At 34.8% G+C, this 14607-nt stretch overlaps 3 protein-coding genes across 4 annotated transcripts; 2 read left to right on the top strand and 1 right to left on the bottom strand.

Annotated features, from left to right (window-relative positions):
* Positions 1-448: 448 nt before the first annotated feature.
* LOC145594987 (syntaxin-31-like) lies at positions 449-4372 on the bottom strand. Of its 2 annotated transcripts, none has more exons than XM_081651341.1 (6): positions 3954-4372; positions 1830-2077; positions 1586-1731; positions 1392-1430; positions 1042-1233; positions 449-839 (listed from the first exon to the last, which is right to left on the bottom strand). In XM_081651341.1, the coding sequence occupies exons 1-6, from the start codon at positions 4183-4185 to the stop codon at positions 680-682; spliced, it is 1017 nt and encodes a 338-aa protein (XP_081507467.1). In that variant the 5' UTR covers positions 4186-4372; the 3' UTR covers positions 449-679. The 2 variants fall into 2 exon arrangements, with proteins under 2 accessions (XP_081507467.1, XP_081507466.1); XM_081651340.1 differs by having other exon boundaries at positions 1392-1433.
* Positions 4373-6915: 2543 nt separating this feature from the next.
* Positions 6916-8564, top strand: LOC145596113 (putative indole-3-pyruvate monooxygenase YUCCA10). The gene is made up of 4 exons (XM_081652537.1): positions 6916-7527; positions 7624-7857; positions 8063-8185; positions 8382-8564. Exons 1-4 carry the CDS (start codon positions 6916-6918, stop codon positions 8562-8564), a joined length of 1152 nt encoding a protein of 383 aa, XP_081508663.1.
* A 1917-nt stretch (positions 8565-10481) lies between these two features.
* Positions 10482-13698, top strand: LOC145595037 (large ribosomal subunit protein uL10-like). The gene is made up of 5 exons (XM_081651392.1): positions 10482-10990; positions 11089-11157; positions 12703-12801; positions 12884-13276; positions 13369-13698. The coding sequence occupies exons 1-5, from the start codon at positions 10733-10735 to the stop codon at positions 13513-13515; spliced, it is 966 nt and encodes a 321-aa protein (XP_081507518.1). The 5' UTR covers positions 10482-10732; the 3' UTR covers positions 13516-13698.
* The last annotated feature ends 909 nt before the right edge of the window (positions 13699-14607 follow it).

Raw genomic sequence — 14607 nt, forward strand, 5'->3', positions numbered from 1 at the left:
AGACTCACCGACAGAGTGAAGAGGGAACACCATAAATCATAGAGTTTGCTAAGTGCACACAACTTTTTATTTTAGGCGCTACAGATTGATTACATCAACTAATTGATGTGAAGTAATCACGTCAAGTTTTCAAGTTACAAACACACAAAATTGACAATGAAGAATGCAACTTACATCCAGCCAGAGTAAAGTGACGAATTCGCATTATAGAGGGAGTTGATACTCTAGGGCCTACAAGACTAAAGCCAAGCTATGAAATCCCAGACTTCTGGACATTTTAGATTTGTAGTGATCACATCTCATAAGACATATCATCACATATTTTCCAAAGGCCATAAAGAAAATCAGCAGTGGCCCAATGGGGTGTAATGGGCTATGAGGTCCTCTAATCTCTTGACAGACTTCAAAGCACAAAAATTATATATAAACGGCAATCAGCCCAAAAAAGTGAATTGAAAAAGGATTTACTTTCAATATGCTGTAAAACTTCAGAAATGCTGCTTACAAAAAATGCTTCCCTCAAACCGAATACACGTATTCAGGAGCCTATTTCTATTTACATGACATGGTAAATTGGTAATGCATCCTTAATAGATACAAAAAGGTTGGTATTTCAGAAGGGAGCTAAATAATGAATGTAACAGATCCCAGACACTAGTAGTGCAAAGTTTTTTACAAACTAAACAATAAAGAAGATAAACACCACCAAGAAAAATATTAAAACACCAAATAGTTTGAATAGCAAGGACCTGTTTGATGATATACGAGTTAAATGTTTCAGTAAAGCACTGTGAGCACCTTCCACATTGCTCAGGGATTCTTCCATGTTATCGTCAATCCTAGTTGCAACAAATTGAAGTTCTAATTAGAATTATGAGCAATTTATGAGTCAAACTTAATGCAAATGGTTGAGCTCTACTGATGACTATAAACCCAAACAAATGTAATTTTTAACAACCTGGAGGATGATGATTATTTTAAAAAAATGCCAGCATAAACCTATGATTTATAGAAGATGATGAATACAGTTACTAGACCAACCTAATTAGAAGCTCCCCCTGATGCGCAACCGTTGTAGCCAAATGCGTAAAGATCCCACTTAACTCTGAGATTGTAGATTCTACATTCTGAAGAGCCGTGGCACGATAATGATTCTCTTGCTGAGGAGCAGCTTGCTGAAGCATAGACATTTCCATGTTGTTGGATGGTATAGTCTCAGTACCCATCCTCCGCCTGCAGTACCAAATTCCAATAAATACTTCGTATGAGGTAATGGTTACCTCTCAACTCTAAAACAGTACACATGATTAACTTCAGCTAAAAACTAAGCATCTGCCACTAACGTTAAACAACTAAGCAAGAAACATCCTAAATTTGGTTAAAGAAGATACCTAAGTTGACTCCCGGCCTGGACTCCACTTGATGATTGTCTGCTGGGCAAAGCACACAATGATTAGAAAATTGATGCCGATAGTCAGAATTTATAATAATGCCTACAACAGATGCAATGCAAGAGGTTGCTGTAAAGATATATAATTGCATTATGAACATAGCAGGTATAAAGATTACAGACGAAATTACTGACAGGGTAGGTTGCACACTTGCAGAGACATTTGATGAATTCGACCAAGGAGGTGGCTCATTTATGGCTTTAGCAGAACGCTGAAACGGATTATCCCTAGATGCATTAGCTGAAAATAACTGTTTCCTGGTTTCATGGGCCTTGATATTCTGTAAAACAGAAGAAAATGACAAGTACGTTTAAAAAAAAATAATAATAACAATAAAGCATAGCAGTGAATTCAAAACTTCCACCAAATATGACATGCCTCTGTTCTAGTAGTCAATACATCCTGGAACTGCTTTGTAGCTGCCATTAGTCTGTTCTTTATGTCATCACAAACAGCATTTGCATGAATGGTCTTATCATCTGAATAACTTTTAGTTGTTTCATTGTTTTGAAGATTTTGTAGATCTGCAACTGCTACATTGAGTGCCGTAATATTGTCTTTAATCAATGATGTTAGCTCTTGTATCTCCATCGTAGGATCGTTAAACATTGAAGACGTCTTTGCCACTAAAAATTATGAAATAACATAAATTAATATCAAATATGTATAATCTGCTTTTATTAATTCAGTATTGACTTGTAAGCACCATAAATAAAGTCAAATGAGGAAGGTGAAACAATGATTCTTATACCACTGCAGATTTAAGGCCATACGCACAAGGCACAACTGCACAAGCTAATCAAAACGAATGTCATCTCTTTGGAAATAACTGAATATGGCTATGGTGAATAAGAAGGTTGCGACAAAGACTTAAAAAAGGGTTGCAGGGGTGCAAAAAGACTTGAACACCGGCTTTAGTTAAACTTTTCAGCATCACAGATATATATGAGTTAAACATGAAAGCAAGGCAGATCACTATAACAATACACTAATTAGTACTACCTCCCTACACATAGATCATAAAGTCCTTGCAAACCACGCATTGATGACTTCCGATTGGAACAGATGGGTTAACACCCCCGCCCCCCTTCTTTATCCCCAACCAAAGAAACCAGTCAAACCACTTAGAATTTAGCATCTACAAAAAGAGAAGAAACTATAAGAAAGCAAAAGTCTCTTAGGCTAAAAAAGGCAGAGAATTAGTACACTTGTTTTTCCCCCAAACCCACCCCCCCCCCCCCCCCTCCCCTTCCAACCTCCCAGCCCCAAGTTTTCAAATATGCTGGACCTCCTATAAAATAATTACCAAATGATAACCAAAGTAAATCCTTAATAAAATCAAACAAATGAAATATTCTTACTCACCACTTTATCACATACTACATGCTCTCCTAGTCTCCTATACAGGAAATCACACCTAAGATGAAACTGACACTCATGCGTACACAAAGTACTCTGATATCAACAGTGATCTATATGTACATAGAATTTCGAGTTGTCAAGAACACTGCAAATAGAGTTAAAGTTCAACCCCTCTCGCCTTTCTACCAAAAATCTAGTGATATAGTTGTTTTATTTGACACCAGCACAAACTACATCGATCATTCAAATACACAGTAACACAACAAGTCTACATTACATACTGAATACATAAATATAATAATTGTTTGTTTTAACATAGATGCCGTTTGAGCGTCAGACATGAGTATCGATCAAGAATCTGACATGAAACACTCTTTACTTGAAGAAAAGGTGACACAGTTACAAATGTCCAAAGTATTATAAACCCCCCAATTAGAGTTTCAGCTATCTAACATGGATATTGAACTAAAAACTATGAAGCACACTAGCAACTTGTATACAGTACCCCAAATCCAGTGAGTGGTTTATTATTAAGGATTCGAACTACTGCACTATTAGTCCATCAGACATTAAATGTTCTTTCTCAACTCTGGAAAATCCTAGACAATTCAATTGATCAAAATTTAACATTGCATAAGTAGGGAAAGATTTTAATGGTCAGGGGTATGAGTTGTCACAACTAATTTGGGGCAGGGAGAATAATTCATTGTAACAATTTCACTTTTTCACAATTCATATATACAAGCACCAATCTCAATCTAATGTTGTAATAAGGGAGATGTGACACTATATTTTCCAGTAATCTCAAAACATTATGTGTTTAATTGTTTATTCAGATTAGGACATTAATATAGTAGTAAACATTACTTAGTCAACTACAAATTCGTATATTAAACAACCCTTTTCAATCAAGTACAGAAATCCCTAATTTTACCTAAATACCACCAAAATGTGAACTATGAGATTCCAAATCAAAAATGACAAATCAATAAAATCAAATTTTCTAAACCCTCAAGTTTCTTGGCAAAATGAAATCAAACTCGGCAGTAATTCTACAATACAGACAGCAAATAATCACATAATTCAAAAATCAATCGAATCATAAGTTCGAATAATTAGGGTGTTTAGGATAATAATTACTTTGTGAAAGGCGGGCGATTTTCCGAGAAGCTTCGTGAATACCCAACCCGATTCGAGAAGCCTTCGTATTGAATTCCGATCTAGTAGACGATGAGGGTGTTTGCTCCGCCGATTGATTCGCCGAAGTTGGATGAATTCCGGCGGAAATGCCCTCGATCTTCATCAATGTTTCTAATAATGATCGGAATTCCGCCGTCCGATCTCGATAAGAGGTGATTCTGACGGAAGCCATTGATGAGAAGTTTGGGAAGAATTTTGGGGAAGATTGATTTTGGTGGGTAGAGGAAGGAGGAGTAGAGCTGATATTCGGACAAGAGTTTAACAGTTGGAAATGGAAGTTGGGATTTCTCTTTCGATTCCTTTGCCTTTTCCCTCCATCTCCCACCTCTATTTGGGTGGCAAAACAATAAAATTTGAGAGCAAATATTGATCGAGGATTTGGGATTCAATAATCTAAAGTAGTTGATCATGGCCAAGTAGAAGCGTCAAAAGCACACCCGATTCGACCCGATCTGAAATCAACCCGAAAAATATCCGATTCAGATTTGAACTCGAGTGGACATAATAACTTAATATAACTCAACTTTAAAAATTTATCCGACCCGACCCGATCCGATTATCCGAACTGACACCTCTAAGCCCAAGTCGATTAGCTACCACTTCGAGTTGGGTGTGGATCGAGGGGTGTTTGAGTCAGACACAAAAACAGTTCGATATGTCATAAGACATAAGTCTTAAAAAAAAGGTTGTTATGTTAGGAGGTCATAAACTATCCATAGATTCAGTCATACGAAGGTTGTTATGTTAGGAGGTCATGAACTATCTATGGATACGGATGTCAGTGGGGCGGGTCAATAATCTAAACTAGTTGAACTATCTATAGAAGACCCGCACCACTGGAGTGGGGATGGGTCTCGGTTTGGCGGGTGGTGGGGGCGAGAATGGGGATAAAACCATACCCGTCATGGGTGATGGGGCGTGAATGGATTTTAGGTTGTACCTGCCCCATCCCCACTTCATACCCGCTCCGCCCCAACCGACCCGCTTCATCTCCACTTCATACCCACCCCGCCTCACCCGCCCAACTTTGTACCCGCTCCATACCTATATCCATATATGTTATTAGCTTATTACATATATTATTTATACCTTACTACTTTAATTATACATTAAGTAAAATAATAGTATAGTAAAAAAATATAACAAAAATGTGTAACTTAACAATTATTCTTTTTAATCATTACGATGTAATATAGTTGTATTTGGTTGGTGGGGATTAGACGAGTCTTAGGTGGGGATTAGGTGGAGGTGGATATCTAAGTAGGGGGTAGGGCGGGATGGTTTTGGGATTGTATTTGCCAGGGCGGGAATGGGGATGAATTTTGGACCCGTCGTGGAGATGGGGATGAGAATGTTAGGCGAGGATGGGGATGGGAAAGACAACATCTGCCCCACCCCATTGACATCCCCATCCATGGATATCATTTTTTCACATTTTTGCAAGATATTTGACATAAGCATGAGCATTGCGATTCGAGGTACACGTCAACATGCTCATTGGCCAAAAATTATCGAGGGTTCATTAGCATAGTACAACGTTTGGTCCAAGTCATGCATAAGGCCCTAATCGTGAAGAATTAACACGATTTTTCTTGGCTTTTAATCTTTTATAAGATCATGCACATAACTTGGATAAGTTCTATTAGGATAATATCATAATATGATTATATTGTGAAGAGATTATTGTGAAAAATTGTGATGCATCTTTAGGTTGGTAAGATCTTTAGATAATATTAGGTTGTCATACACAAATTTCAAAATATCCTACACCTTAGCTTATAGGCATTTTATAACCATAGGTAAGTACATGTACATAAGATATTAATTTAGCTAATACAATCCATTGATGATTTCTTTGGCTTTAGCCAATATAATCACAATTACATAAGATATATATAATTTTAGCTAATCCATTAATGTTTTGGCTATAGGAAGTCTAATGCACATACATTACCCTTGATAGATAATTAGGTATTATACTCACAATTAAGTTTATGTACATAAGATTCTTCATTTCAACTAATCCATTGATGAAGGCTATAGAAAATCCAATGCACATACATGACTTTGGTAAAAAATTACCCATCTTATAATCATGGATAAATTCATCTTTTTATAATATATCTTTTGTGTGAGTAATCTGAGAATTTAGTGTCGTTTTACCTATTCACCTTTTTTTTTCAATCTAATTTAATAAGTGTAAAAAATAATTTTAATTTAAACAAACTTTCATAATTTTTATTTCATTTCGTACTTATGTCCTAGCATTACAATACACCTAAGAGAATTAGAGAATTGTTAATGCTAAATTTGTATAAATTATTTAGACTTTATAAAACTGACAAGAAAAAATGGAATCAATGCATACTGTTTTACTATATTGTGTTCATATTAAATTTAGAAAATGTTTATGGTTGATTTAGTTTTTTTACACCTCCTATTATATTATATGTTGTAATCTTAGAATGTCAATTTGTCAAATACTAGTAAGAATATACACACGTCAATGCGCTCCCTCCAAAAAGTACCCAAATCATCACAAAAATAATTATTTTACCAAGTTTACAACTACTAGTTGTCATATTGTTTACATAAAAAATATAGGAATGCCGAAAAATCCAGGATTACTAACACCACATGTCAATGTGCTTTCTCCAAAAACTACAAAATTAATTATATAAATGAAATTTTAGCAATATTAATCGTAATATTCTATAAGAAGGTTGTCTATACGTTTTGGAAAATTTAATAGGCAAACCTCTATTTATAAAGACTCTGGAGAGGTAATCCTAAATACACTATATATATAGTCCCAAATTTCCCTCATCAAAACAACACTCACCCCAAAGTCAAGTTTCTTCCTTTGAATACATAACTTCTTTTGCTAAACAAAACAAAACATATGGAAGAAACATTTGTCCTCATAGTGGGAGCAGGTCCTGCAGGACTTGGCATTGCTGCATGCTTAACCAAAAAATCAATTCCCTACATTGTTCTTGAAAAAGAAGATTGTTGCGCTTCTCTTTGGAAGAAACGCGCATATGATCGATGCCATCTTCATCTAGCAAAAGAATTTTGCTCATTACCCCATAAGCCCCATGCACCACAAACCAAGAAATATATGAGTAAGAATGATTTCATAGAGTACATTGATGATTATGTTTTCGACTTTGATATTAGGCCGAGATACTTTCACTATGTTGAATCTGCATCATTTGATGAATCCAAGGGAAAATGGCTAGTTGAAGCTAAGGACACTTTTGCGAAAGCATCTAAATTTTTTGTTGCGAGTTTTTTGGTAGTCGCAACAGGCGAAAACGGCAAGGGTTACATCCCTTATATCCCTGGTTTAAACGATTTCAAGGGAGATATAATGCACTCTAGTGAATATAAGTCCGGGCGTGAGTTTCAAGACAAAGATGTTTTGGTCGTTGGTTGCAGTAATTCTGGGATGGAAATTAGTTATGATTTAAGTAATTCGGGAGCAAACACTTCAATTATTATCAGAAATCCGGTTAGTTTTTTATCACATTTTTAAAAATCTTGTAAATATAACAGACACAACTAAATTGTACTTAAGTATTGGCTTTATTGATGCTGGTTAATATAGGTTCATGTGGTTGCAAGAGAAATGATCTTTGTAGCGATGCACTTGCTAAAGTACTTTAGTTTATCGACGATGGACACTCTAGTCTCTTTTGCTAGCAAATTGAAATATGGGAATTTATCGAAATATGGAATTTATCAGCCAAGTGAAGGCCCTTTTTTCCTTAAGACAGCAAAGGGAAGAAGCCCTGTAATTGATGTGGGAACTATAGCCAAAATTCAATCTGGAGAAATAAAGGTAAGTTACTTTGAATTACTTATATTTTTAGTAAATTGTTGTCTATTGCGGGACAAGATGGACAATCCTAAATCACATTATTATGATAAATTATAAAGTATTATGATTCCTTCCATTAAAAAGTAGTATTCTACATTTCTATATAGTTTGATATTTTATATGGACATTTTTTTACATGCCTTTATTTTATTTTTAAAACTTATAGGTTTTACCTGGAATTGAGAGAATTAACAAGAACAAAGTCATATTCGAAGATAAAGTTGAATTAAGCTTTGATGCAATAATATTTGCAACCGGATTCAAAAGCATGGCTTGTGAATGGCTTAAGGTTTGTACATTACCTCAAGTTTATGTAATTTAAGTAATAATCCAATCTTAGTATTACGTACACACCCATGCACACACGTATAGATTAATCATATAATTTGTGCATTATTTTTCTTTTAGGTTCACCTGATCGAATTAACAATAATAGTATTATATATTATTATAGCATGGACACTTATTGATATTTTTTTTGTTAGGATTATGATTTTATACTAAAAAACGATGGTTTTTCAAAGAATCGTTTCCCAAATCACTGGAAAGGAAAGAATAAATTGTATTGTGCTGGATTATCAAGAATGGGACTACAAGGTGTTTCAAAGGATGCCATAGCCATTTCCAACGATATTGAGATGGTTTTAAGAACTATGCTTCACTGCTGAAGAAATTTAAGGCTAGTGCTTTATTTTCTAGGATAATTTATTTATGTTTGTACTTTGCTCTGCATAGCTAGTTTTGATTTTGTATAGTCTTATTAATGCTTCTATGTACATAGGTGCAAATCTAAAATAATACATGTTGCTATCAAATGCTTCAAAATTCTTAAATAATACATTTTGTTTTTATCAAACATGCATTGTTTAACTTGTGCTTTTACCATTATATATATTGTTAAAAGGATGAAGGAGCTTAATATACATTTATGTATAAGCCACTGTCTTAATAATGTTTTAAAGACAAAGATGGATGTAGGACTATGTTTATTTAATTTATTCAAGTTGATATTTGCTTATTTAAGAATTAATTACTAAATCAAAATATATAAGACGCAAAAAAAAAAAAGATGACAATGCCTTTATATTTGCGCTTATTGTTAAAAATCATTAAATTTGAAGTTAGAATTAAAAAAAAAATCACATTCAAAATATTCATATTGATGCGAATCTTATCATATCAAAGCAAGTGAAATGAAGCATGAATACAGTGCATAGTTGTTAAAATCCCGATCCAAATCTTACAATCCAACGATCCAATATTGCATTATCGATCCAGATCTTTGGTAGGATCTTAAAGTTTGTAAGATCTTACGATCCTACTCCGATATTAATTATGAGTGGCAGGATCTCAACACAATCCTATGATTTTATTACAATCCTACGATCCGATCCAACATTTCACTATAATATGAGACTTTGATTTATTTAAACATATTTTTTTTATTATTCATTGGGTTATATGCACCTAAAGTATATATTCAATAATTATCGCTAATAAATTTGCGAATTCAAGACATTAATATAATTTTATCAATTGTCAACTTGCAAATGTCATAGTTAAGGTCTCATTCTTGACAAATTTGCACATAATTTATCAATTTAAACTTGTGTTATCAATCTTCTAACTACTATACAGATAAAGCTAAATGAAGATTGACCTTTTATAAGCAAACCAATGTCTTTTAGCATTAAAACCCCTTAGAAAAAATGTTTTTAAGTCAATTTATAGCTTAATATACAATATTATTCGTTATTAAGTAGGATCTTACGATCCTACGATCCGATTTGATCGATTTGATCCCACCCTCCTCATCGATCCAAGGTAGGATCCCGATCCTAATAACCTTGATACAGTGTAGTCTATTTTTATTTTAAAAAAAGTACATCATTGTGCTAACATTTCACCAAAAACCTCCAATTCCTCAATGCTTAATTTTTCTTATAAATAAATTATTAAAATTTCAAGAATCTCCTAATAACTTTCATTTAACTATTGAAATCATTAATTTCTTTAATAGCTTCAAAAATTAATAAGACATAAAGACGATATAAATTACAAATTAAGATAAGAGGATTTGAAAATTGAAATGCTAATGCATTGATTTTGTAACAAGCCCTCAATTTTAAACTCTTAGGACCTGTTCTCATTGACTGAACTCAGCTGAACTGAATTGAACTGAGCTGAGCAGAACTGAACTGAAATGAATATTTTATAAGAGAAGGAAATTAGGAGTTGAGCTGAATTGAACTGAACTGAAACGTAAGAGAACAGGGCCTTAACCACTAGTTCAAGACTTCATAATTGCAGGAGTACATCAATTTACTCCAAATTTGGTTGCCAAAGGTTTGAAACATAAAATCAAATTGGGCCTTAAACCCTGTATATATATAACCTCAAAACCAAATTCCTCCAAATTTCTAGTCCAATCAATCACCCATTTTAAGCCCAAAACAAACTAACCCACCCACAACCGTCAGATCAATTCCATCAAGAAAACCCAAACCGTCCGATCTAGGTCACATCTAAAATCAATATCCCTCTAAAATCCTATAATATAAAATCCCCATCTTCAACTTCGTCTTCTTCCTAGCTGCAAAATCATTTCTAGGGTTTATACCAGTAGAATCTTCTCTTAGTTAATCTGCAAAATCCCACCGGAGGTTAAAGAGACGGCGTCGTTTCGCTGTCCGCCTTGACAAGCATCAGTTTCAGCTTCGTCTTGGCCCTCGATTTTGCCCTTTTTCTTCTCTCTTCTCAAAAAATCCCCAAAAAATCGAGACAGAAACCCTAATTTTCCAGATTTTGTCGGAAATTTCAACTTAATTCAACCAAAATGGCCGTGAAACCAACCAAGGCTGAGAAGAAGATCGCTTACGATCAGAAACTATGCCAACTCTTGGACGAGTACAGTCAAGTGTTGATTGCATCAGCTGACAATGTCGGTTCGAACCAGCTACAAGGAATTAGGCGTGGTTTGAGAGGTGATTCAGTTGTTTTGATGGGAAAGAATACTATGATGAAGAGGTCTATTAGACTTCATGCTGAAAACACTGGTAACGAGAACCTGAAAAAGCTCGAACAGTTGTTGGTGGTATGTTTTTTTTTTCCCCTACAGTTTTTTGGTGATTTGTTTTGTGGGATTTGTTTGAAATTGATGGAAGTTAACTGGGTTTTGTTTGGAATTTGTAGGGAAATGTTGGTTTGATCTTTACCAAGGGTGACTTGAAGGAAGTTAGGGAGGAGATTTCCAAGTACAAGGTAATTTGCTTTGATTTTAGTTGTTTTTTCAGCTGATTTTGTGATGTTCTCAGACTTAATTTTGTGTTTTGTTCAATAATTACTTGTAAATGTGATGTTTTGTTAAGATTAAGGCCCGGTTTGATTCACCTTAAAAAAAATAATATTAAGTAAAAATAATTTTAGTCATAATTTCAGTTCAGTAAAATTCAGTTTTCTTAAAGAAGAATCATAATAGAAATCAGTAAAAATAATTTCAGTTCAGTAAAATTAAGTTCAGTTCAGTAAAAATAATTTCAGTTCAACAAAATTAAGGTGAATCAAACAGGGCCTATTGTATGCTTTTGGTTTGTGTTTGGGTTTGGCTGTATTAGATATATTCATTGAAGCTTACTACGAACGTCTAATTCTGTTGGAAAGTTGGTCTTAAATTTGGTATATTGCTGTGCTATTTGATATGTGATTGTAGTTTTGTTATGCTGAATTTGAGATTGTCATTATGCTCAACTCTTGATAATTTTGCTTATTATAATCAATTTAGATCATATTTGTAAACCTCTCTAAGTTATATTTGAACGGGTAATTATTGGCTCCCCCAATCAATATGAGGTTAATACAAAGTATGTGACAAATTTGGCGCTGAAAGTTCCCTTAATATATACTATGTGACTGTGTATGGATGGGATGTTTGTAGTGCTACCTGTCATCGGTTTTTTAATCAGGTGGTAGTCTTGTTGCCATTGTTGTTTTCCCCCAATTTGTACTATAGATGATCCCATATTCGAGCACCATTGTTTGGACTTGAACTTGCTTTTCCTGAATTTGTTATAATCCGTATTCCAAAAGTTAGGTAGTTGTAGTTTTATTTGATGGTGCTTATTTTTTGTTGTTCTATGGTGAATATATTAATAAGGCCCTGTTCTATTTCAGTTCAGTAAAAATAAGTTCAGTTTAGTAAAATTAATTTCAGTTCAGCAAAAATAATTTCAGTTCAGTAAAAATAAGTTCATTTCAGTAAAATTCAGTTTTCTTAAAGAAGAATGGATAATAGAAAATCAGTAAAAATAATTTCAGTTTAGCAAAAATAATTTAATTTCAGTAAAATTAAGTTCAGTTCAGTAAAAATAAGTTCAGTTCAGTAAAAATAATTTCAGTTCAGCAAAATTAAGGTGAATCAAACAGGGCCTAAGTATTCCTCTGTTGAGGCTTTCAAATTTTCTACTCTTAAACTGTTCATTCTTACGTATATGAGGTTTTGTACTTTTGTGGTTTGTGCTTGTTGATTTTTATCTCAATAGCTTGGTCTGTCCTAACAAGTTTTGTTGTAAATATGTGGTTCCCCACTGTAATCATGCTCTTGCTGCTCTCACAGCCTCTCAGTATATTATCAAACAGACGCTCTGTTAGTCTAGCGCAGTATGCTTTGTATCACTCTGTCCCTTATTGTTTGCATCATTTGACACTGAAAGCTCTTACTAAAAGTGGGCCCATGGTGCAAACAAAAAGGAACTGAGGGAGTTGTTGATTCTAGATTGGTTATTCTAAATCGATTTTTGATGTGAACAGGTTGGAGCTCCTGCTCGTGTTGGTTTGGTTGCACCAATTGATGTCGTTGTCCCACCAGGCAACACTGGTCTTGATCCATCCCAGACATCTTTCTTCCAGGTTTGTGCCATTGATAGTGTAATGAGTCTGACGTACTTTTTTATGAAGGTGATCTCATTTTGTCTCATGCTTCTACCTCCAGGTTCTCAACATCCCCACCAAGATTAACAAGGGTACTGTAGAAATTATCACTGCTGTTGAGCTCATCAAGCAGGGTGACAAGGTCGGTTCATCTGAGGCTGCTCTTCTAGCAAAGCTTGGAATTAGGCCATTCTCATACGGTCTTGACATTAAGTCAGTTTATGACGATGGGTCTGTCTTCAGCCCCGAGGTTCTTGACCTTACTGAGGAGGACCTTCTTGCGAGGTTTGCAACTGGTGTCTCAATGGTCACTTCTCTTTCTCTTGCCATCTCATACCCAACTCTGGCTGCTGCCCCCCACATGTTCATCAATGGGTACAAGAATGTTCTTGCTATTGCTGTTGCAACTGATTATGACTTCCCTCAGGCTGAGAAAGTCAAGGAGTATCTCAAGGTTTGTTTTCTAGACTGACTGTCATTAGTTTTCCCTCTCAATTTAAGTAAAGATATAACCTTTTATACTCTTTTCCTTTTTCTGTGATGCAGGATCCTAGCAAGTTTGCTGCTGCCGCTGCTCCCGCTGCTGGGGCTGCTCCAGCTGCAGGTGGTGCTGCTGCCGCTGTTGAGGAGAAGAAGGAAGAGCCTGAAGAGGAGTCAGATGATGACATTGGTTTCAGTCTCTTTGATGATTAAGTTTGCTAGTTTCTATGTTTCAAATCTTCTATTAGGAGCTGTGTCTCAAAAAAATTGTTATGTTTAATTTTGTCAGCAACAATCTTGTACCCATTGAAATGAAAAAGAATTGTACTGGAATTATGAACCAGTAAAGTTGTAATGACTGCGTAGTTTGTTACAAGTTTATGAAGTGTTCTCTTATGAAGTGTTCTTAAGAACCAAACGGGGTAGGTCTAAAATTGTACTCGACTGGTCTTAAATTTGACAGTTTTTGAAGTGTTTTAGAGAACCAAAATGGTACGTCTAAAATATACTCCACTGATCACAACTTAAACTTTGTGTAGTTTTATGAGTTTGATTTATGAAGTCTTTAGGTGCATACGTCGCCGTACGAATGTGAATGTGTGGTACAGTGTGAATGTGTGGTACAGTGTGAATGTGTGCCTTGTAAACTTTGTTATCAGGATATGGACAGTTGTACATGGAAACATCATTTGCGGCTTTCCGCTAGTTTTTCAACTGTCACCTCTCTCCACTCCTAAGCCCCATGAGGCCATGACAGAGTATTACGAAGTACGAGCTCTGATGCTTAGTTGCTTATCAGTATTTGGACCTTATTGTTGCTGAAGCAATGAAATGATACGGAGTATAGACGTATAGTGTAGCATCCTGACATACACCAATTCACAGAAGTATTGTTGAGCAAAACCTCAGTGCATGTTTGAACTATGTTTTCTCATAAAAATGTGCCTCAAAAAATTGCCTAGAATAGATTTGATGTCCTGTAACATTGCTTAATCTTGATCCATCTCTATACTTAGAGCTCCGCTGTCTACATAATCTTGGAGTGGAAGATTTGACTTTCTCCTTGCCAAAAAAAATGACCTCTCTCTTTTTTCTTTCTAGTAATCATTATTACTATAATTAATGGATGAAAATGTTTAAATCCATTTAAAGTTTTATGATTTTGGGCATACTTTTCGCTACCATTAAAAGGCCTTAGAAATGGCTTCAACTTTTGAAACAATCTAAAGTCAAATTGTAATGGATCAACCTATAGGCTATAGCCGCTATGATTCGACAAAGATTTGGTTATTTGTCAAAACAAGT

Source organism: Chenopodium album, chromosome 19 (genome assembly GCF_948465745.1).
Source record: "Chenopodium album chromosome 19, dcCheAlbu1.1, whole genome shotgun sequence".
NCBI classification, from domain to species: domain Eukaryota; kingdom Viridiplantae; phylum Streptophyta; class Magnoliopsida; order Caryophyllales; family Amaranthaceae; genus Chenopodium; species Chenopodium album.

Coding starts and splice junctions, on each gene's coding strand:
- LOC145594987 (XM_081651340.1), bottom strand. CDS start 4,185: ATGGCTTCCGTCAGAATCACCTCTTATCGAGATCGGACGGCGGAATTC. Junction 2,078..3,953: donor AATCGCCCGCCTTTCACAAA/GTAATTATTATC, acceptor CATAATTTTTAG/TGGCAAAGACGTCTTCAATG. Junction 1,434..1,585: donor GCAAGTGTGCAACCTACCCT/GTCAGTAATTTC, acceptor TGCTTTGCCCAG/CAGACAATCATCAAGTGGAG.
- LOC145596113 (XM_081652537.1), top strand. CDS start 6,916: ATGGAAGAAACATTTGTCCTCATAGTGGGAGCAGGTCCTGCAGGACTT. Junction 7,858..8,062: donor TTCAATCTGGAGAAATAAAG/GTAAGTTACTTT, acceptor TAAAACTTATAG/GTTTTACCTGGAATTGAGAG. Junction 8,186..8,381: donor TGGCTTGTGAATGGCTTAAG/GTTTGTACATTA, acceptor TTTTTTTGTTAG/GATTATGATTTTATACTAAA.
- LOC145595037 (XM_081651392.1), top strand. CDS start 10,733: ATGGCCGTGAAACCAACCAAGGCTGAGAAGAAGATCGCTTACGATCAG. Junction 10,991..11,088: donor AGCTCGAACAGTTGTTGGTG/GTATGTTTTTTT, acceptor TGGAATTTGTAG/GGAAATGTTGGTTTGATCTT. Junction 11,158..12,702: donor AGGAGATTTCCAAGTACAAG/GTAATTTGCTTT, acceptor TGATGTGAACAG/GTTGGAGCTCCTGCTCGTGT.